Source organism: Eleutherodactylus coqui, chromosome 2, assembly GCF_035609145.1.
Source record: "Eleutherodactylus coqui strain aEleCoq1 chromosome 2, aEleCoq1.hap1, whole genome shotgun sequence".
NCBI classification, from domain to species: domain Eukaryota; kingdom Metazoa; phylum Chordata; class Amphibia; order Anura; family Eleutherodactylidae; genus Eleutherodactylus; species Eleutherodactylus coqui.
In genome coordinates, this window is record NC_089838.1 from 77,581,184 (window position 1) to 77,605,689 (window position 24,506).

Genomic DNA, 24,506 nt, shown 5'->3' on the forward strand with positions numbered 1-24,506 from the left:
CGAGCAATATGCTCAGACACATTTAATTAGGACAGGTTCATACAGCATGCTTTCTTGGTTGTGGCCAAATTCACATGTCGCAGATTTGTTGCAGATTTTTACGTGCATTTAATTAAATACAATAAAACTATATGAGGCTTCATAAAACTGCACTTAGGCCTCCTGCAGACGGCCAGGCCGGACCCCCTGCGAGAGTTCCCGCAGTGCAATGCAAGCCGTGCCCCTGCACTGACCCGGTGCTCACCTCCTCCCGGCATTTCGCTCTGCTCTGCACTGGCTGTCAAACAGCCGCGCATGCTCTGACCAGAGATAGGCGCGTCACCAGTGACTTTTCTGTGGCGGCCTCTGCAAGGCTCGCACAGAAATAGGACATGCCGCAATTTGTTTTCCGCGCGTGTTTTCACACGGATGTCTGCATAGGATTGCATTATCTAATGCAATCCTATGGCATTGGGCTCGGGCGGAAATTCGCAGGAAATCCCGCCGCGGAATTTCCGCCCGTGTGCATTTTGCCTTATACTGTATAAAATCAGTACAGATATGCAGATCTACCGTACTGTTCAAAAATTTTAGGCAGGTGTGGAAAAACTGCTTTCCAAAAAAGAAGTGTTCATTTATTTTCGTCAATTAGCAAGATAGAAAGTGAATGAACAAAAGAGAAATCTAAATCAAATCAGTATATTTGTTGTGACCGCCCTTTGCCTTCACAGCAGCAATAATTCTTCTAGGTGCACTGGCACACAGTTTTTAAAGGAACTCAGCATGGAGGTTGTTCCAAACATCCAGGAGAACTAACACAGATCTGCTCTTGATATAGGCTTGCTCAAATCCTTCTGTCTCTTCATGTAATCCCAGACGATGATGATGAGATCAGGGCTCTGTGTGGCCATGTAATCACTTCCAGGACTCCTTGTTCTTCTTTACACTGAAGATAGTTGTGAATGACATTGGCTGGATGTTGTCCTGCTGCAGAATTATTTTTTTGTGGCCAATCTGACACCTCCCCAATGGTGTTGTATGTTGGATAAGTATCTGCCTGTATTTTTCAGCATCGAGGACACCATTAATGCTCCAAACTTGCAAGGAACCTCCAGCATCCTTCACTGCTGCCTGCAGACACTCATTATTGTACCGCTCTCCAGTCCTTTGGTGAACAAACTGCCTGCTGTTACAGCCAAATATTTCACATTTTGACTCATCAGCCCAGAGCACCTGCTGTCACTTTTCTGCATCCCAGGCTCTAAGTTTTTGTGCATAGTTGAGTCGGTTATCCCAGTTTCTGCATCGAAGGTATGGTCTTTTGGCCACAATTCTTGCATGAAGACCACTTTTAGCCAGACATCTCCCTACAGTTGATGGGTATACCTGGGTCCAACTGGTTTTTGCCAGTTCTGAGCTGATGGTACTGCAGGACATCTTCTGATTTTGAAGGGAAGTAAGCGTGATGTGCCTTTTGTCTGCTGCACTAAGTTTCCTTAGCCAACCACTGCTTCTGTGGTCCTCAACATTGTCCTTGTCTTCATACTTCTTCAAAAGAGCTTGAACAGCACATCTTGAAACCCCAGTCTGCTTTGCAATCTTTGCCTGGGAGAGACCTTGCTGATACAGTATAACTACTTTGTCTTCTTGCTATGCTCAGTCTTGTCATGTTGTATGACCTGTGACATGAAACTGTCTTCCACAACCTCACCTTTGTAGCAGAGTTTGGCTGTTTCTCACATAGTTTTAAGTCTCCTCCACATCTGTTTCAGTCAATGACTGTGTTTCAACCTACATATGAAAATGATGATCAATACCACCTGTTTGGTATAAATGGTTATTCATACACTTGACTATCATCCTACACAATCCCTAACATGGTACAAAGGGCGGTCACACCAAATATTGATTCGATTTAGATTTCTCTTTTGTTCATTCACATTGCATTTTGTTAATTGACAAAAATAAACTATTGACATTTCTAGTTTTGAGAGCATTCGTACTCTGCAGCATTTTTCCATCCCTCCATTAAAATGTTTGCACAGTACTGTACATGTGCGATGATGCAGACAACAAAGCCCACAGCATGCTCTATAGGTCAGGGATTTCGCAGTAGATTGCACTCATTGTATTATGTGGGGTGAAATTCACAGCAAAATCCACGGTAAAACATGCTAGTTAATGTAATAACATTGGGAATTACTTTTTTTGTCGAACCAGTGTGGAAATGATTTAGAATCTCCCATTTTTTGCTACATTTAAAATACTGCATCCGCATAAATACATAATAAATTCATAGTGAACAGATCACAAAGACAAAGTGTCTGATTTAAATACTCTATAAACAGGCCATGGAAGAAGTGACTTCCTGCTGCATTATCTGTATACAGAGATCTCCTTCACTGCACAGTCTTACCTGTGTTTATGATATAGCGGATAGCGCCATGGCCCAGAGTGTCATATAGCGGGATTACCACCATAGAGTATGTGTAGCAAGCGAGCTCAGAGATGATCCACTGTAAAGACAGAAACATGGGCAGGCTGTAAAAGGATACATGGTGTATGATGCAGAGAGATGTGGACGTAGATATTACCTCTGGGCGATTCTGTGCAAAGACGCCAATAAACTGATCTGATGTCGGCTTACACCCCTGGCACAGCAATCCCGACCCTAAATATTCTGCTCTGTCTGACACCTGGAAAGAATTCAGACACATACATTAATGTTAGTAATATGTCTAATAGGAAGTAGGGAAGCTGCTATTATAATTTAGTATTAGTTGTTTAACCCCTTAATGACTTGACCCCTTTATTTTATGTTTCTTTTTTTTACGATGTTCACTGTGCAGAGAAATAATACATATTTCCTAGATCTGACTTTTACGGACACACCTACATCGAATATGCTTTGTGGGTTTTTTTTTCATTTTGATTTGTATTATAAATAGAGGAAAATGGAGGGTTAAACTTTTAATATACATTATCTTTTACAATAATAGAAACAAAACTTTTTTTGCAGTCCCCACAGGAGACATGAACTTGCAATTGTTTGATCGCTTATACCATATACTGCAGTTCTCTTCAGTATTGCAGTATATTGTATTTCTGCAGGCACTCTATTAAAGGGGTTGTCCCGAGGCAGCAAGTGGGTCTATACACTTCTGTATGGCCATAATAATGCACTTTGTAATATACATTGTGCATTAATTATGAGCCATACAGAAGTTATAAAAAGTTTTTTACTTACCTGCTCCGTTGCTAGCGTCCTCGTCTCCATGGTGCCGACTAATTTTTGGCCTCCGATGGCTAAATTAGCCGCGCTTGCGCAGTCCGGGTCTTCAGCAGTCTTCTATGGAGCCGCTCGTGCCAGAGAGCGGCTCCGTGTAGCTCCGCCCCGTCACGTGCCGATTCCAGCCAATCAGGAGGCTGGAATCGGCAGTGGACCGCACAGAAGAGCTGCGGTCCACGAAGACAGAGGATCCCGGCGGCCATCTTCAGCAGGTGAGTATGAAGACGCCGGACCGCCGGGATTCAGGTAAGCGCTGTGCGGGTGGTTTTTTTTAACCCCTGCATCGGGGTTGTCTCGCGCCGAACGGGGGGGGGGGTTTAAAAAAAAAAAAACCCGTTTCGGCGCGGGACATCTCCTTTAAGGCAGGCCACAGGCCCATCTTAATAGGCAGAAATACATGGCAGACCTGGGGACCGTCAGAAGGCTCTGGACTGCCATGAGAACTGAATGTCACCACACAATCTCATTGCGAAAGGCCATTCAAGACCCCTGATGACTTATTGGGGCATTTAAAAAATTAACAGCCTTGATGGGCATGAACAGCTTACACCAGCTATGTATGAAGTGGGCTTGGCTTCCAAACCCAGTTTATACAAACCCAGTGCACCCAAGACGTACATATTTGTCCTAAGGAATTAAGAACTGCAATGAAATGATCTAGAAATGTGTTAGGCCCCCTGTACATGGATAGAAATTCCGCGTCGGGATTTCCCGCAGAATTTCCGCCCGTGCCCGCCTGCATAGGATTGCATTGCAAAACGCAATCCTATGCACACAGCTGCGATTTGTGCGCGTGAAAACACAAGTGGAAAACAAATCGCGGCATGTTCTATTTCTGTGTGGGTCTCGCAGAGGCCCGCACAGAAATGTCACTCCCGGGCCACCGGCTCCGCTCTGCACATGCACCGGCGCGGCGGCCGGCACATCACAGAGCCGCGGAAACAGGTGAGAGTCCCACTGGTCCCTGCAGGGCACGGCTCGGATCCCGCTGCGAGAATTCTTCTGCAGGCAGCCTTAAGGAGGTTCTCCTTGTTTTGTTTTTTCAGCTCAGCTACAATTTGACATTTTTTACAATTTTTTTCTATTACGTCTTGGTGATAAACTGTCCTTTGCTTATAGCTATACTGGGCTGTAGATCTCACAGTGTGACACGTTCATAAAGGAACACGTTCTGCTCTATAATATACAATCACTCCCGCCATTATACTTCTGTATTACCTTTGGTTGCTTAAACTGCGACATGTACAATCTTAAGCACCATGATTTCTTTTATAATGTTCTTTTCTTTCTGCTTGATCTCATGTTTCTCAGCAATGGTAAGAAAGCCGTGCTATACTTATTTTTCATGAAAAGCCATTTGTGTCAATACCTAAATTACTAGTGAATTGTTCTGCGAGTTCAAGCTGCAAAATGAAAGGATATAAAGGGATATGGGGCTTTTCTGTGATTTCATTCACCAGGTACAATAATTGCAAAGACGAATGTGTTTCGACATGACTAATTATGGAATATAGCAGCTGAACATCTGCAGGTGATCTAACCAGTGTTTAAGGGGAACCTATGCAAATAAGAAAGATGGAAAAATATCTCTACAGCGCCATCTATTGGATGGCAGCATTCCTTCAAATCAAAGTGACTTTATAACAAGTTTTATCAATGATTCGGAATAGGAGACAGACTGTTTTAGGGTGATTGCCCCTCATCAGTGTGCAGCAGACTTCTTGTTTAGTTTGTGAGAGGCCTATGATGTGAGTCAGAAGTAGTGTCATGTTTCCTTAAGGAGAGCACCCAAGAAGTGTGTGGAGACACCTAGGGGGAGAGTGGGTCAGGGAATGGTATAGTCTCTCCCTAAGGAGAGCACCGGAAAGGGATGTGGGGACACCTAAAAGATGAGTAAGGAGAGTTATAAGGCAATGCTATCTCCTCTGGGAAATCTAAGCAAATAAGGAAGATGGAAAAATACCTCTACAGCGCCATCTATAGGGGAACCTGTCATATCCCCACATCACCATAGACTAAGTTATGGTGCAGTATTTGGGGACATGACACAGAGTCGGGTGATGTATTTTTTAAACTCACTGGCCTCCTGCAATGCCCACCGCTGAAGATTGTGCACGGCACTGAAAATCCAACTCTTATCACAGTGCCGAACACATCCTCTCCCAGAGACTAGTATGCGAGAGCATGCACGCGACACTGTGAAAGATTCTCATTGTTGTACACAGTCTTCAGAGTGGGACGCCGCAGGAACCAGGGAGCCGGTGAGTATAAAAAGTACATCACCCTGTCATGTCCCCCACTACTGCCCCATAACTTAGTCTATGGTGATGTGGGGACGCGACAGGGCAGCTGTAATTATTATCTGTTCCTCTCGCTCGTTATATTGTTTAGCGGTCGACTAATTGGCTTCATTATCTCACAGGTCTGAAGGAAATTCAGACAATTTTTGATCTAAATCTTGTAGCTGCCATGTTTATTCAAATATTGTAAGGAGTTACGTGCCCCGGGCGCTCCAGATGAGCACAGATAGATACTTGGAGCAAATTCATTTCCGTGACATGAAAAAATGATCTTTTAAGCATCCTCACCTCTTTATATGAGAGCCATTCGTAAGGCTGGTTAGGTTTCCTGGATCCCAAGCAAGGACCGTTTTCTGAAAAAATACAAAAATGTATCATTCTCACCTCCTTAGAGTATGCTAACCTGTAGATGTAAGACACACCATTACACAATTAGGAAAACATGAAAAGAAATATTTTAGCTGAGTCCATTCTAGAAAATGCTGGAAAATTGCACCTTACACAATTTATAGTATTACACAATTTTTCCTCATGGGAAAACATGACAGAACTGCAAGTCATCTGTATTGTATGATCAGAAGTAGAGATGAGCGAGCGTATTCGCTAAGGCAAATTACTTGAGCGAGTATTGCCATTTTCGAATACATGCCCGCTCGTGCCAAAAGATTCGGGGGCCATCGGGGGTGAGTTGCGGGAGTAAGCATGGGGGAGCAGGGGGGAGAGAGAGACATCTCCCCCCGTTCCTCCCCCGCTGCCCCACCCCCACACCGGCCCCCGAATCTTTTGGCATGAGCAGGTATGTACTCGAAAATGGTAATACTCGCTATAGTAATTTGCCTTAGCGACTACGCTCGCTCATCTGTAATCAGAAGTTTTTTTTAAGTTCCATTCACTACAGTGTATCAAGACACTAAAGTCAGATACCACACTGGCCAAGATGTACATATGAAAAATATTAATATTTTTTGTTACAGTTTGTAGAACTGCATGCAGCGTTGAGACTGGTGTTCCTTTTGCCCACCTTCCATCCATATAGAATATTTGTGGGTCTGCTTTTGATTTCATTGCAATATTTGTGGGTATTATTTTAATGAGGTCTAATAGGCTATTTGTTAGTCAGCTTGTAAGAAGAAACAGACCATAGTGCAAATGATTGGTGACAAAGAGCTGTGTTAAAGGGGTAGTCTCAGCTCAGCAAGTTATGTCTTATCCATAAGATAGAGGATAACTTGTTAATTGGTAGAAGTCCGGCTGCTGGGACCCCACCGATCCAGAGAAATTGCCCTGGTGTATTCATGAATATTGATAGCAATGGCGACCGTGCCATTCACTTCAAAGGGAACTGCCAGAGTGAGCCAAACTCAAGCACTCGGCAGTCGCATTCACTTCAACGAGACACCTAAGAGATTGCCTTGAACTCAGCTCTCTCTGGCAGTCACATTGAAGTGAATAGTAGTCTGGCCACTGTTGTCAAAATTTTTAGGATCTGTGGGTATCTCAGCAATGCAGCTCCCTACTGTAGATATGCCAAAATGGGAATACCCCTTTAAGGACCTATTATCATAGCAGAGCCCTAGCCATCGGAGGATCTGTTGGGTTAATCTGGCCCTGAATGCACATCCACATATTTTCTTATCAGAACACAGCACTGACTTGTTGAATTTGATATCCACCGGCTACTCTACCCTGTTATCTGGATGGAACCACTTTCAATAATGTGAGTTAATTAGGAATCTTTTTTCTGCCATTCCCGTCAGCAAAGTTGAAGCTGCACTTTATTTTCAGCATGTTTATTTCTCCCACTATCTATAATAGATATGGCTGGATCTGATTTCACTCCCAGGGATACAAATCATTGGCCATCTTGATGACAAGACTTGTAGCTTAAATACATTTTCTTCTGGTTAAGTGCACTGAGCGGTCCACAGGAGGCTCTCTGCTCATTCCACTTATTGTCCAGTCATCTAAGCTGAATACAGGTCAGTCGGGAAATATTGGCTGTAGGGTTCGTTACTGTAATTTGCTCTGTTAAGCAGCTTGAAGATTGTGTTTTCATTAAAGACATAAATCATTTGATTGTATCCATTTACATAAAGGTCTGTTATTACCATAATTATCTTTATTGGGTTTTCCACACTGACATACTGTACATTGACATGCATGATTTTATACGTGACCTCGAGTCACATGAGAAATCACAATCAAGGCACATTAATTTTCCCTTACAGGAACAAAGTCTCAGTTGACCTTGCAGCTTTTGTAAAACTTGCACTCTGTGTCACATAGCGAACAATTAAACAGTGATCTCTGCATGCCTTATGGCTCAGTCAGACGGGCGTTTTTATGTGCAAATTTATGTGCACAAAAAGCATGCATAAAAAAATTTGCGTGACTGAAGTGAGCGTCACGCTGAAAAAAACGCACCTGGCAGCGTTTATGCGCACATAAAGTGTGGTGCCCGCTATCCTTGGATGTGAAACTCCTGGATGCTATTGAATGACAGGTAAAAGCTACCTCTGATTGGTCACAGTACTCAACCAATCAGAGGCAGCCCTTTCAGCAGGTGGTGATTTTAAATTCCCTGCCTGCTTAAAGCACCTCAGAGCAGTGCAGGGAGAAAACCTGGCTAGATGCACCTGAGCCCCGGCAGCTGCGGAGAGGTGACTATATATATATTTTTTTTATACATTTTAGGGATGATTTTCAGGAAATGGCTTATATTTAAAGCCCTTCCTCGAAAATCACTGCAGGGCTTGTCGGCAGCCCATTGTTTTCAATGGAGCCGGCTATAGCGCCTGCTCTATTGAATTCAATGGAAGAACATCACACTCCTGTGCCACAGCTGTCACAGCTGTGCCAGAGGATCGCGATCTTCACTGTATATTCTCAATGGGGTCGGCGCTGCTGTCACATCCAGGGGTTTCACATCGAAAAAAGACGGTTGCTGCAGTTACTTGCGTTTTAAAATCCGCTACCCTATATTCACTGCTGTGCATTTTTGTGTGCAGGTAAATATCGGGCATATGACCACTGCCATTGCAAAGCATTGGTTCTTAATAGATGCGGATCGCAAAAGCTAGTAACATGCACACATAAAAACGCCCATCTGACTGAGCCCTTAGTCAGCAGCATGCCGGCTACAACTAGACAGTGAGTCTGGGGTAATGTCACAATGTCGGCCCCGGCCCATATGGCCGCAACATTGGCACATATGTCCTATCATTCGGTGCTGGGCGCCAACATAAATATATCTGCTGGGGATTAATTGGTCTCCCAGCAGGTGATTGCCCCAGCCGTCCAATCAATCGTTATTGTAGTATATTTGTTCTGGCCCCTCCTCTCATAGGGTGCTGGTGATTCACCTACATGGTGGAGTTCTGAACTGGTCCTCATCCTCCTGCTGTCACTAAGTGTCTTTTCTTAGTTGGATGGTTTCGTAACATTTGCTTCCTAATATCATTATTTCAATTGTGTATCACCCCCTCGCCATCACTGAGGGACAGTCTAGGCTGTCCCAGGTTCTAGATGCGTCACTGCCCTCATCAGGGTAATCACCCGACTTTTAGGTAGGGGTTTCCTCATATTAGTATGGTAGGATGAGATTTCCCTTTCTCCATGTTTTTTCTTCCTTTGTAAGTAGTTTTGTTCTTCGTGTTTACATACAACTTGTGTGTATAGCTGTTCTTTTTGTACAACTATTACGTCCAAACCAGACGAGGTGTTTGGCGACCAGCTTGGCTTTAACTGGTAATTTTATATATCTAGTTTTTCTGAGATAAATATGCATTAGATGGAATAGAACTGGGAACAACGGAAGAAAACAAGGACGTGAGTATTCTGGTTACACATAAGCTAGGCAATGTTACTCAATGTCAAGCAGTAGCTGCAAAAGCATATAACCATTTAGGGAGTACAAGAACAGAGATTAATACCCATAATAATATTGTAATATCACCCCACTATAAATCTCTTGTAAGACCACATGGAGCATATAGGATATTATTTTGGACTCCACATTCTAAAAAAGTTATAAGAAAGCTGAAGAAGGTTAAAAGACAAGCGATTAGATATTAAATGGAATGGTAGGTCTCTCTTGAGAGAGGCTAGAAAAAGTGGGGTTGTCCAGCTTAGAAAAAAGATACCATAGAGGGGATCTCATTTACAAAGAACTGACACATTATTCATTTTTTCCCCCAAGGACTTTACAAAGGACTAGGTGACCTTCATTACAAACAGAGTAAAGCTGGTTTAGGTATCTATACAGGCAAGGCCTTCTTTACAGTTAAGGTACCTTTTAGTATAATTTCTCAAAAAATGTTGAACTTGATGGTCCTGTTTTTCTTTTCAACCCATGTAACTATATACATTGTAGCCAACATCATTTGGTTGTGTAGGCTTTACCTCTGGGAAAACGGGCAATAATATCATGGAAATACAGGCTATGATAATAAAAGTTCCTCATGTCACAGGAAGGCAAAACTTCCATGTTGAGGGATTCAATCAGATGCCTAGAGTCTAAATAGTGCAGTTGGCCAGTAAATGCAGGACTACAGCCAATCACATGCAGGACAGTATGGCAGCAATCCAATGACTGGTATTGTATGCCTTGGTATTTATACACAAAAGATATTTTCAATGACACAAAACATATTTGACACAGAAAACTTGAGGTACATAGTGGAAATATCATATAATTGCATTGTAAAGGTAAATATGTTAAGAATATACCAAAAATGTTTAGATAGATGGAGCCGTTCGCCATGGTTTGAAACTGATCATTATAGCAACATACACCAGAGGACCCAGCTGCTACAGGAGAAATGTAGTATTATATGCTGGCCATTATAATGTAGTACATGGATAGCTAAGTAATCTTCCATATTCCATAGTAGGACACATACAAAGGTCTTGTCTTCATGACCAACACCATTAATGGTGTTTCTGTATACACATCTTACCACTGTGCATACTGCATACTGCTTACCAGATATGTGGAGTCCTCTCTGAAACACCTCATACATTGTCCTAGCATCATCATAGTAGTGTGTAAGCAGCTTTGGGCCATCTCCTAAGACAGAATGGTGAGCACCACCACCGTCCTACAAAAAAGAGCAAAATTATAGTTAGCAGCTAGGCAAGAGTAGGACTCTGTTCACATCAGCATTAGAGGTTCTGTTTGGTGCATCCAGCGCAGAGCATCCCAAAATCCTGGACAGCTGTGCAGTTTCATCCAGGAAAGTGCCAGAGGGCAGGATGGAAGCTGGATGGACCCCATTATAGTACAAGGGGTCAATTTGATGCCATCACATACAACAGTCTGTCACCCCTTGTAGTGGTACGAGGGACAATGACAGCTCAGCGATATGTTCAGGACATCCTGCAGCCACATGTGTTCCTCTCATGGCGGCTTCCAAGAGGCATTTTCCAGCAGGATAATGCTTAGCTGTATACAGCGAGGTGTCACAGGAATGGCTCCACAACATAATCATACTGCCATGGCCTGCCTGGCTGCCAGATTAATCACTAAAAGAACATATATGGGACCATGTGCCAACTTTGACAGTTGTATGGGATACCAACTTCGACAGCCTAAGAATTTGCACGCTCTAGAGCAGTGTTTCTCAACTCCAGTCCTCAGGACCCCCCAACAGGTCAGGTTTTCAGGATTTCCTCAGTATTGCACAGGTGATGTAATTATTGTCAGCGCCTCAGACATTGCCACAGGTGTTCTTACTATAGGAGATCCTGAAAACATGACCTGTTGGGGGGGTCCTGAGGACTGGAGTTGAGAAACACTGCTCTAGAGGCTTAGTTACAGCAAATTTGGAGCGATATGCTGCAGGATACCATACCAAACCAGTATGCCTCTATGTCCGTCCATACCACATCTTACATCCAAGCTAGAGGCAGTACAGCAGGGTACTAGAGCCTCCATGCCCCCCTGTATCACATCTTGTATCCAAGCTAGAGGCAGTACAACAGGGTACTAGAGCCTCCATGCCCCCCTGTATCACATCTTGTATCCAAGCTAGAGGCAGTACAACAGGGTACTAGAGCCTCCATGCCCGCCCGTATCACATCTTGTATCCAAGCTAGAGGCAGTACAGCAGGGTACTAGAGCCTCCATGCCCCCCTGTATCACATCTTGTATCCAAGCTAGAGGCAGTACAACAGGGTACTAGAGTCTCCATGCCTGCCTGTACCACATCTTGTATCCAAGCTAGAGGCAGTACAACAGGGTACTAGAGCCTCCATGCCCACCCGTATCACATCTTGTATCCAAGCTAGAGGCGGTACAACAGGGTACTAGATCCTAGGGCAGGGGGGGGGGGGGGGGAAGCTTTCTGCAATAAAACATCCCTTTGTTTTGATATTGTAATTACTTACTTATATTGAAATATTAAAAGTTGATTGTATGTTGAAGATTTTGTATCCTGGGGCAATTGTAACTTAAGAAATCACTGTAAACTACTCACTTCAGGATTCGTTCTTTTTCAGATAAATAAGCTTGGTCAAACAAATACAACTATGTGCTGAGAAGTTATAGTAAGAACAAAGGAATCATCCCTCGTGCCAAAGACAGAAGCATATCAATCAGTAAGCCAATGTCATACTATACTCTTGAATCCTTTCCCAGTTCTGCCCCAATCTGTCCAATAATTTACCCAAAAAGTCAAAAAGCTACCAGGAAAGAATAAAAACAGAATCTGTCAAGAAATTAACAGAAGACAGGAAGATATCTGGGATATTTGCAAACAGTTCCACAGAATTAAAGTACCCTGGATAAACCTTATTCCAGTGTTGACTTATTAAAACAAAGTCAACCATAAAGGACCTGTTGTGTCCTCTGACAAGAGGGCCAGGCAGCATACCCTTACAAACACATCCCCACCAATTCCTCTAATTTTTCTTGTAGCCCCCCTGCATTTGCCCAGAATAGTTCCCACTTCCTACAGAGTTCATAACTACCAAGTGGGTGGTCTCCACCAACCAGTATCAATAATAAGTCACATCACCCATTGGCACTGGGTGGTGAAGACTGCCCACTTGACAAGAAAAAAAACAGCACCGAAGGAATCAGTGGAGACACGGATGTAAAGCTATGCAACCCATCCTGCTTATCAGACAGGTCCTCTATAAAGGAGCTTTGGTGAAGGTGCTGGCCAGATGTTCAGTGGGATTGCTGAGAACCTGATCCTTATGGACCACTCCAATTTTTAAGTCAAGAAGTCAACTGCCTTAAATATTTCCTGCTTTTTTGGAGGGGGTGCATGGATGGCTTTGAGGTGGTTGTGATCTCACTTGAATGAACACTTACTGCACTAATCCACCCACAGATTACAGTTGATAACTGGGGTCTCAGCTAGAGGGACACTTTGTCTGAGTCTGACTCTAGAATGCCATTTCAAGTGATGGTGGGTAGACATGACAGTTAAAGTACTCGTCAAGGAAAAGGTGAGAGGCCAAAGGGTACACAGACTCCGTGCATTACAATTTCAGCAGTTGGACAGCTCACAGTGGTGCTCTGTGCACATACTGTACAGTTATTTAGCAGTTTTATTCTCTTTGGTCTTGATGGTCTGCTCAGCACACAGTGTCTATGTATAGTAGGGGTTTGCAAATGTCCAGAGCATTTGAAGGGTGTGCCTCTAATGGTGTGGGTGCTAAAGCTCTTGGCAGGTACAGATCTTTAGATATGCTTCTTACAATCATGTAACTCCTTCATGCTTCGTGGATGGAGGACTCACCACTACTATTTTCTGACACATCTCAAGAAAGCGTCAGAGGATAAAGGAGAACATAGGATGTAACTATGCCTAGTATACAGGAAGACCCAGGGGGTGGAGAAGGATATTTTTTGTAGGACTTTTATTGAAGATGATAAATCATCTTGCGAAAGCCACATAATAAATATAGAAGAAAAGACTAGAATGCAAGATTACCTATGACGTTACCCTTGGTATAATTAAAAATTCTGCAAATCAGAACATTATTTTTAGCAGAATAACCTTACATGTCTCTTATAAATAAACCTTATTAGAGTTTGATGAATCGTTATCCAATTTTGCATATATTTTCTGTCTCATTTCCTTTTTTCATTTACTGTATCTTTTTTGCTGTTGGTAAAGGAAAATATTCTTCTTTACTACAAGTCTAGGGTCCTAGGCTGGGGTCACACGGGACATATTCGCGGCAGAAATCTTGCAATTTTGCCGTAGCAAAAGACCACGAGATTTCCGCTGGGAAAGCGCAACTTCAAAACTTAGCCGTGGGTTTTGGAGTGGCTTGGCTTGACTGCATGCTTTTCCATTGCAGCTGGCTCTTCCATAGAGAGGAGCACTGCCACAACAGAAAAAAAAAATAGACATTCGGCGGACAGGGAATACGCGCTGCAGCGCCGGTTTCTGCCGGCTTTGCAGTGATGGCTGTCCCGTGTAGACTAGATGTTTGACAAATCTCGTCCACATGTCTGGCTAGTCTCGGGATTAGCGGCCGCTGGCGGATTTGCTGCAGCAAAATTTCGCACTGAATTTCCGCAGCAAATCCGCCCTGTGTGAATCCAGCCCTACACTGATCTAATTACTGAGCGTTTCTACATTTGCATACAATTTAGGTAATCAACTGTGAGCTACAGAGCCAGGCTGATATCTCTTATCTGCACTAATAAATTGTAGCAAAATACAAGGATGGTTGCTGCAGGTGTGTTTGGCTCATAAAAGATCACCTAGACTGGAAACAGGTAAATCATTGCTTATTGTCCGTATAGTTTTTCAGCTTCTGGATATAGACCAGAGTATTTTAATCCTCTGACAGATATCAGAGATCCTAAAAATAGAATTATAACATCAAGTTATTAGACACTTGCACAGCTATTCATTACCCATTGACTAATCAGATTTGACATTAGATTGGACAACTTCACTGAATTCGATTACTCCAGTACCAAGTCCACAATCTCCACAATTACATTGATAATATTATTTGAATTCTTTACCTCTACTTCTTCTGACTGCTTTAGGAGATTGCATGGTGGTTTTACAGCTTTGGGTCGACTTGCAAGCCAGTATGCAATTACTGCAGCAAAGGCACCTAATCCAACTAATGTGGCAGCCGGCACACTTCGGAAGAACTGGCTGAATTCATCGAACTCTGGTAGCCTTAGACTCCGCAATATTTCTTGTGCCTGCATCTTTTCAAGTATTGAAATGGCAAACTCTGTAGAATGAAAAAGAGATCATAAAGAAGAGCCCAGATGAAGCATAAACACTAACACAGAGCAGATATGTCTAATATTGGATGGGTTGTAAAGTAGTAATTACTATAGCCTATAGCCAAGGTTTTATACACAAACACATATGGTCCTTTCAACCAAGGATCCTTGAGATCTTGACTTAGAGACCAAACTGCTGATGTAATTAAATGCAAACTTTCCAAATTAACATCTTCAGCTTGATAAAAGTTTATGACCCTTTAAAAATGCCATAATTTGAAATGATGGAAGCATATGGCGTTATGTGATACTTCCAAATACAACATTAACATTTTCATTATAACATCACCATATCTAAAAGGTCTCCTGTTTCTCCCCGAAACAAAATTAAAAAGGCTCACAAATGTCTTGAGGACTTAAAATGAAATTTTACATTTAACAGAAGATCTGTTTAGGAATAACTGAGAGAAGTGAACGATGTTTAAAGGGAACATATTGATGGAAAGCAGCATCTTCCTCACTTTCTAGAAAGTTGTAGCTCCCCTTCCCTGCTTCCTGTTAATGGAAAGAAATACTATAAAGGTAGGAGGGGGATGCAGGTGCAGCTTCTCTGTCCGAGGAGCAGAGGTGGGAAACCCTCTGAAAGCACCAGAATCGCACTGTGCTGAGCCCATCCACTTATCAAGCCTCGAAGAGAGAAATACAAAAGACTAGCAGAAGGAAGAAATAACACCACAAAAACACAGCTTTTACTCTGTAAACACCTCATTTTTTGCACTCTGCTTTCAATGTATAAGGAGGCATACTCTATGTGCTTTTCTATGCAGAGTGAGCTCTGAGCACGCTCGTTTCTCTAATAGTATATGGAAACTTGTATAAGTGCTCCTCCAAAGGGAAGAAAACTGCTTGATATCACCTGTACTACATACTATACAGGGGTAGGCCTGGCTTACACGAGCAGGTCAGATTCCGCATGCAGATATCTGCAGCAAAGACCTGCGAAGGATCATGAAACTTCAAAAGTCCATGCCTTTCAATGCCCACTTATCTTTCACACAGACAGCAGTCGCGGAATCCGCAGTTCAAATCTGCTTGTGTGATATACACTACGATTTAGAATATCTCAATTGTTCCAGTTATTTTTTTACATTTATTCAGTTCAAGTCCAGCAAATAATGTGAAATAGTTCCAAAGTAAGCTAAAAAAAATTATATTTTAACTTGAAACGCAACAATAGTCTGAATTTATTTTAACCAGAGGGCATTTTCAGGGAACACATCAAGGACAGCTGCACAGAAAGCAAATTATGGTTTGAAATTGGATGCAAACTATTCCTACAGGTGTCTCAACTTTTGTAGATTACTTTCAAACCTCCTGATTCTATGTAAGCAGTGTTGTAACAGACTGCATTACAACACCCTCTAGGGCAGGATTTGGCCAGTTTTACACTTCGGGAAAAAGGCAATTAACCAAAGAAGGCAGACAATTATAGTCCTTAGAAGTGTAGGTTTGTCCTACAGAGAAATTGCCAAGAAAGTCAAGGTGGCAGTCATTTCTATACCATAAAAAAGCACTTGGAATATTGAGGAATCTTTGACAGGAAGGGGTCTGGCAGAGCAAAGGCCACTACAAAATCGGGTGACAAGTTTTTGAAAGTCAACAGTTTGCATGATTGGCGCATCACGGCACAAAATTTTCAAGCACAGCTTAATGCAGCAAAAAATAAACACGTTTCCATTCCAACTGTGAAAAGAAGACTTCTATCTGCAGGTTTGACAGGTAGATAGAGATAAGCGAGCATACTCGCTAAGGGCAATTACTCGATTGAGCATTGCCCTTAGCGAGTACCTGCCCGCTGGGGAGCAAAGATTCGGCCGCCGCCGGCGGGCAGGGAGCGGCGGGGGAGAGCGGGGAGGAACGGAAGGGAGGTCTCTCTCTCCCTCTCTCCCCCCCACTCTCCCATGCTCATGGCCGCAACTCACCTGTCACCCGCGCCGGCAGCCGAACCTTTTCTTCCGAGCGGGGAAATACTCGCTAAGGACAATGCTCGATCGAGTAATTGTCCTTAGCGAGTATGCTCGCTCATCTCTACAGGTAGAGCATCAGTAAAAAAGCTACTGCTGAGATTGCACGATAAGAAAAAACTTTCATGAGCCAAGCAGCATCTCCAGTGGACAACTGAAGAGAGGAAGTGATGAACTGATGAATCAAAATGTGACACCTTTGGTACATCATGCAGGGTTTTTGTTTGCAGTTGAGTAGGTGAAAGGATATCTCCTGATTGTGTGACACCAACTGTCAAACATAGAGGAGTAAGTGTGATGGTTGTCTCGCTGGATGTTCACACACAGACACACACACACACACACATATATATATTTTACAATGGAAGTTTATGGCGGATGTGTACCAATGTATGCCTTGGTGGCTGGAGTGTGGACTCCAGCAATGTGCCTATAACAGGAGATTTTTTGACTGAAATTCCAACTCTTAGGAAACAGAATTAAATATTAATGCACATCACTCAGGGTTAAGCATAAGTCACCCATATTGGGTTACTCTAGTAGGCACGGAAAGCACAAACCACAAACAGCATCTACCATCTAGCAGTACTTCTTTCAGTATATGGAAAGTTTTGCCTGTCAGCATTTGGGGAGACTGCATATTGTTGTTCTTTGTACTCGCTGGTTTAAACCTTAAAGGGGTTGTCCCGCGAAAGCAAGTGGGGGTATACACTTCTGTATGGCCATATTAATGCACTTTGTAATGTACATTGTGCATTAATTATGAGCCATACAGAAGTTATTCACTTACCTGCTCCGTTGCTAGCGTCCTCGTCTCCATGGTGCCGTCTAATTTTCAGCGTCTAATCGCCGGATTAGATGCGCTTGCGCAGTCTGGTCTTCTTCTTTTCTGAATGGGGCCGCTCGTGCCGGAGAGCGGCTCCTCGTAGCTCCGCCCCGTCACGTGCCGATTCCAGCCAATCAGGAGGCTGGAATCGGCAATGGACCGCACAGAAGCCCTGCGGTCCACCGAGGGTGAAGATCCCGGCGGCCATCTTCACCAGGTAAGTAAGAAGTCACCGGAGCGCGGGGATTCAGGTAAGCACTATCCGGTTTTCTTTTTTAACCCCTGCATCGGGTTTGTCTCGCGCCGAACGGGGGGGCTATTGAAAAAAAAAAAAACCCGTTTCGGCGCGGGACAACCCCTTTAACAGCATCTTACGAAACGTTCCAATTTAAAATGTGTCAGTCTTATGACAGGTCCACTACAATGCAAAGTTATTGAGCACTGTGGAAAAAGATAATTTAAGGGAACCTGTCATGACCTTTGAGCCCCATAAACTGCTATGGGGCTCAAAGGTGAGGGAACGGAGAATCCGGAGAACTCAGTTTCATACTGCCTGGATGTCTTGTTCCTGCACTGTATCCCCATGAAGCTGGTGCATGCACACAGGATGACTCTTTTCAGATGGCTCTCTGTGCACACTCTCATACTCATATGCACATAGCAATCTGAAAAGAGTCATACTATGTGCATGCACAAACTTAGCAGGGACACATCACAGGAACAAGGCACCCGGTGAATATGAAACACAGCTCCCTAGACTCCCTGTTCCCTCACCTTTGATCTCCATAACATAGTTTATGGGTTCAAAGGTGATGACAGGTTCCCTTTAAAGTCCACCTAAACTTTCCAGTGACATTTTAGAATAGGCTGTCACATGTGCGCACATGAGCAAACACAATTTCTGAACATTAAATGACTATCATCCTCAGTTTTCTCTGAGCTTGTGAGAGGAGACTTGCTGCTCTCCAATACCCTGTACAGAGATTCTACTCACTTATCTCTATCTCTTATATAGTATAGAAAAAGCAGCATGGAAGGCATTATAGAGAAGAACTGAGCAGTGTAGATGTGATTCCAGTAACTGTGAGATAATAAAACGCTAACTATTAGCTGCAGGTACATATCTGTTTGTCTCTCTCTGTTTCTCTCTCACTCTGCTCCTCCTCCTTCCTATTCCCTCCCGGCCTCTCCATAGACTTCTGTGGGTAACATGTAATCTGATTTGTCAGTAAGCTTGTTGTCTGTCTTGTCTACAAGATTTAGCAGTTTTTCAGAGTTGTTAAGGAAAGAGGTGGAGGAGGAAAGGAAACAGATAAGTGGAAAATAAGCATTTTTCTTGTTAAGATATATTGCAAAGTTTCTTATAGTTGTTTGTACTATTGATTTATGCAAAGCTTGCTGAAAGCTCAGTGACCATTTAAATGAACATGTTGTGCCCTAAATGACACATTTACTTTAAAAGTTCTGTGTTCAATTTCTGACTTTCCAAATCAGTTTAATGCATGCATCAACGCAATGTAGGCAAGACCTACGGGTGACAGATAAATACATTGAACCAATGGGAATATTCCAAATTCATGCTTTGTCCATTACCATCTTCCCAGGTATCTCTATACTTATAGAGATACAAAAAGTCCAAGCTCACTGAATGTTCACTGGGTTGATGATATTATTCACATTCAGGGTATACGCTCTTCTCTAGCAGCATTATTGGAAAAGAGACTTTTTCCCCAGATATGAATGTTTATATAAGACAAAGAAATGACGTAAAAGCTATGGATAACATGGGGCAATGTTTCACTCAAGTGCATGTACTTTGGGCTGACAGTTATTTTAATTTTTCCAATAGGTTTTAATTAAACATTTTGCGCCATTTCTCTTGTGCAGCTCCTACATATCACTGTATAGGGACACTGCATTCTTAGTCTCAGTAGGAGCTCTATCAGTGAAGCTGGAATGACAGCTTGGTTTCCCTATGATCTTTCCTCTCCTGCACATTTTTATCACTCAAGTTGTGAGTGCAACAAAGTTTAACTTTAGGTTGATAAAAAGTGCAGGAGAGAAGAGATAAGGGCTGAAAACTAAAGGCCCATTACACTGGACGATTATCGCTAAATATTCGCTGATCGGCGATCGTTTTAGCGATAATCAGTGCATGTAAATGGGCGCGGGCACCCGCATTTCGGGCACTTTTTGCGGATCTTCAAGTGAGCTTGATTTTAAGGATCACTTTTATCAGTCATTCTCCACGGGGGAGTGCTGATAGCATTGTTTCCTGTGGAGAACAAAGGATCTGAGCATGGATAATAGCCTGGGGCTATTAGCCTGCATTCAGTGAAGGCTTCATTTGCATACATAATTGGTATTTAAGTTGCTGAGTAGCTACTTCAATACCAATTATTTTTTATGTATAATAATTGCTCAAAGCTGTCGCTCGAACTTTCGTTTGAGCGATCTTTGAGCGATTATCTGCTTGTGTAAATGGGCCTTTAGCCATCCGTCCAGACTTACTGATGGATCTTCTATTGACAGTAACAGTGCTGAAGCAAATTTTCACTACATAGCAATTCTATCCCTGAATCAAAATAAGGGAATTGTTCTGTATGGAGACGTGTGTAAACTCAAGGACTTCCATACCATGTACCCCACACAAGAATGGATGGACCATAGGTTTATTGTTTGAATGTGTGTAAGAAACCTTAAAAATCTCATTATGAAGAATATATCAGAAAATTGGAACTTAAGCAAATCCCTAGTATGTTATGTAAAGTGTTTCCAAACTGAAGTGTAATTATTATAGCTTACATCTAAATGATGAAAAATACCTGAATGATGAAAAATTTTTGGTTAGGATGTTTCTAAATTCTTCTTCATCAAGTTACTTTGATTAATGTACAATATTAACAGTGCTCTAGCGTACAATATGCCAGCGTCTTCAGCTCATTTGTTAATGTTCAAGAAAGTAAAATGAAAATTGGGCCTGAATATCATTTAGCTGAAAAGGCTTATACAATGTAATATAACAAATAAAATTACTCAGCTCTTCAGTCCCCCTCCAGTCCAGTGCAGATGGCCAAGCAGTCCCCACTGGGCTTTGTTAACATGCTACTAGTGATGACATGACCAATGCAACCAATCACTGGTCTCAGTAGTCATGTGCTGTATAACTGCCATCACCGGTATTTCATCAATGGCCAATTTCCTATTACAGAGCTATATTTTGCTCACATTAGATGGAGGCCTAAATGCTTTTTTTTTTACAGATTCTCATTACAGCCTCCACTGCATTATACACTATGTTGACAAAAGTATTGGGATCCCAACGAATCCTGCACTGTCAGGTGAAGGGGAAATGCAAACCGGATGTGTGAGCATTAATTATAAAGGAGAGCATCACACAAGACATGCCAGTACAGAAGCCATCAGAATAACACCAGGAGTAAAGTTGACAGACTTCCAATGGGGCACAGTGGTGGGATGTCAGCTGAGTAACCTATCAGTACAGGACATCGCAGCACTTCTGGACATTCCAAAGTCCACTGTTGGCAATGTTATTCGGAATGGAAACCATCTGGTGTGTGCGGTGCAGCCACGTTCAGGGGGACCTCGTAAACTGACAGAACGTGGAGAAGGACGCCTTCTACGAGCTGTGAAGGCATCACACACATCGTCTGTCAAAACACTCACTCAGGAGGAGAAACAGACCATTGGAGCATCCATTAGCATCTGTAGGGAACTGCATACAAAGGATTACCATGGAAGAGTGGCTACATACAAGCCCAACATCACAGCAATGTATACACAGAAGCGCTACCAATGGTGTGGCTGAATCGTTGTGGGCAGCTGAATCACAGAATACCATCTTTTAATTAAATGGCCAGACTTGGGTGTGGCGGTTGCCTGAAGAGCAGTTTATACATGACTGCATCATCCCAACAGTGAGGTTTGGAGGAGGTTCTACTATTGTGTGGGGTGTTTTCTACTGGAAATGACTAGTGCCTTTGGTTATAGTGAAGTCCATCCTCAACACTAATGGGTGCAGAGACATTCCAAACAATGTGGGATCACCTACCCTGTGGCAATACTTTGGTACAGCTCCGTGTCTCTACTAACATGACTGAGCACCATTACATACAGAACAGCATTGAGGCTTGGTTAGAGGAGCAGAACATCTTCAAACTTCATTGGCCAGCCCAAAGTCCGAACCACAATCCCATCGAGCATTTTTCTGATGAACTAGAATGCTATATTTATGCGTGTTCAACATAACCATCATCCCAAGTATCACTTTAAGCTCTACTCGAAGAATAGAGGCAAATCCCTCCAAACATCTATCGGAATTCGGTGAAAAGCATGCCTAAAGACCCATTTATACACAATGATTATTGCTCAAAATTCGCTCAAAAGCCATCTTTTGAGCGATAGTTGTGTGTAACTGCACTGACATTGTGCAGTTTTTGTTAAGCCATTGCTCATCGTTGTCTTTCAGCATGCTGAAAGACAATGATGAGCCTTATCAGAAATTCACAGCAGGATACAGCTGATACTATTGTTTCAGCTGTATCCCGCGCCCTGATAACAGGCTGGGTATGAAAAACAGAGCGGTCCAGCTCTGTTCTCCATACCCTGCTCAGAACGCTTGGCTGTATAACAGGAGGGACACTCCGCTTGTCTTCTCCATCCTCTGCTTGGAGCACCAGGCTGTATAACAGCTGGGCGCTCCATGCAGAGAACAGCTGAATGCAGAAGACAAGTGGTAACACCCCGTTTGTCTTCTGCATCCTCCGCTCAGAGCGCTCCGCTGTGTAACAGCCGGGCACTCGGAGCGGGAAACAGCTGGATGCAGAAAACAAGCGGGGACTCTGCTTGTCTTTTGCATCCTCCACTCGCAGCGCTTAGCTGTATTACAGCCGGGCACTCCAAGCAGGGAACAGCTGGATGCAGAAGACAAGCAGGGACACCCCGCTTGTTTTCTGCATCCTCCGCTTGGACTACCAGGCTGTATAACAGCTGGGCACTCTGTGCAGAGAACAGCTGGAAGCAGAAGACAAGCGGGACACCCTGCTTGTCTTCTGCATGCTCCGCTCAGAGTGCTCGGCTGTGTAACAGCCGGGCGCTCGGGGCGGGGAAAAGTTGGATGCAGAAGACAAGCGAGGACTCTCTGCTTGTCTTCTGCATCCTCCACTCGCAGCGCTCAGCTGTATAACAGCCAGGCACTCCAAGCGGGGAACAGCTGGATGCAGAAGACAAGCGGGGACACCCCGATTGTCTTCTGCATCCTCTGCTCGCAGCACAAGGTGATCATCTTGTTCTGTAAATGACACAACAATTATCACTCAAAAGACATATTTTGAGCGATAATCGTTGTGTCTAAAGGGGCCTTAAGAGGGTAACTGCAATCATTAAGGCCAAAGATGGCTCAACATCATATTGAAAAATGTGAATAAAATTGAATTTCCTCACCTTCTACATGTATCCCAATACTTTTGTCAACATAGTGTATGAACTAATAGTAAGCACATTTTCACATAATCACTCATCTCTATAATATATTCAATTACACTAATGTTGGAGAATTACACAGACAGCACACAGCCCCAAAATAAGTTTGTGTGCCGGAGGCCAATGTAAGCAGAGAGACAACTAATATGCCAGTTACACACAAGTGTATTGTAACATCCATAATATGGAAGTATTACAGATGTAATTGCATTCATATTTCATTAGTGCTTGAGCTTTATTTGCTTCCCTTTGTTATATTTTATGCACTGCTCAATATGGATTCACTTTTTTCCCAATATATAATAGCACCAATGAACCAAATATGGACACAAATACAGAATAAATAACTGAAGTAATACAGATGACGTATGCATGCAGCCGTATTATAATCACCTTCCATAGACTATAATGGGTGTATTTTTCATCAAAACCGGACAAAGGCAGTGCATGCTGCAGTTTTACAACACAGCCGTGAAATATATGCCCATGCTAATATAAATATATGCCCATGCTAATAGATTCATAGATTTTTATTAACTCCATATTACGGTAGGCAAAACACAGAAATAAATATGGATTAAAAACACGGTTGTCTGAAGGCAGCTTCATACTGCATAATGACCTCAAAGAGACAAGGTGAAGGCACAGGACAGCAAATCAATTCACAAATCAAAGATAAACCATAGTCCCCATGCCATCTTGTGCTTCAGGGCTCCTTCAGACAAGCAAATGCGTAAATACGCACGTCAGCGCAACATATATGGGCAGTGAATGAGGTTGATTTGTGTGCATGTTTGTGTTATTTTCTGTCGTTTTTTGCACACATAGGGCCTCTTCATATGCATACACAACACCCCCACACCCGCACACATCATCATTTAAATGGCTATTTAGCCTAACGAGGTCCAGATGTGTTTTCTTCTTCACGGAGTTGCGCAGTTGCGCGCCTCCCATAGACTGCTATGGTGCCCTTTGCTGCGTAAATATGCAGAAAGATAGAGCATGTGTTTTTTTTTTTTAATTGGGAAATGAGAACAAACCCATTAATTTCAATGGGTTCTATTCTCTGCATATTGCACACGTATATTTTGCGCGGGCAAAAATGTGCAAATACATTTGTCTAAAGCCGCTCTGAGGCTGAGCACATCTCATTTATTTAATGTAGTTACACAGTGTGTAAAGAAGGGATGTGTCAGTATGCACGAGGGTCGCTCCAAAACTAATGCCTGCTATCATATTAGGGTGGCACATAGCAGATGTTGTAGTATCTCCTGTATATAATTATATGCACAGCTGGTATAAATTATACGCCTCCTGTATATAGTGATATGGAGCATGCTGGTATAACCTGGATATGTCCTCTATATAATATTCT

At 42.9% G+C, this 24,506-nt stretch overlaps 1 protein-coding gene across 4 annotated transcripts in view; it reads right to left on the minus strand.

Moving 5' to 3' along the window:
- The window catches only part of ACSL6 (acyl-CoA synthetase long chain family member 6), a 176,528-nt gene that overhangs the window by 44,671 nt on the left and 107,351 nt on the right, over positions 1-24,506 (minus strand). For all 4 annotated transcript variants that reach the window (XM_066591136.1, XM_066591137.1, XM_066591139.1 and 1 more), the window contains exons 2-6: positions 14,564-14,784; positions 10,553-10,667; positions 5,857-5,921; positions 2,574-2,675; positions 2,396-2,495 (exon numbers count right to left, since the gene is read on the minus strand). In XM_066591136.1, the coding sequence (XP_066447233.1) occupies positions 2,396-2,495; positions 2,574-2,675; positions 5,857-5,921; positions 10,553-10,667; positions 14,564-14,784 (603 nt within the window). The remainder of the gene's footprint in view (positions 1-2,395; positions 2,496-2,573; positions 2,676-5,856; positions 5,922-10,552; positions 10,668-14,563; positions 14,785-24,506) is intronic.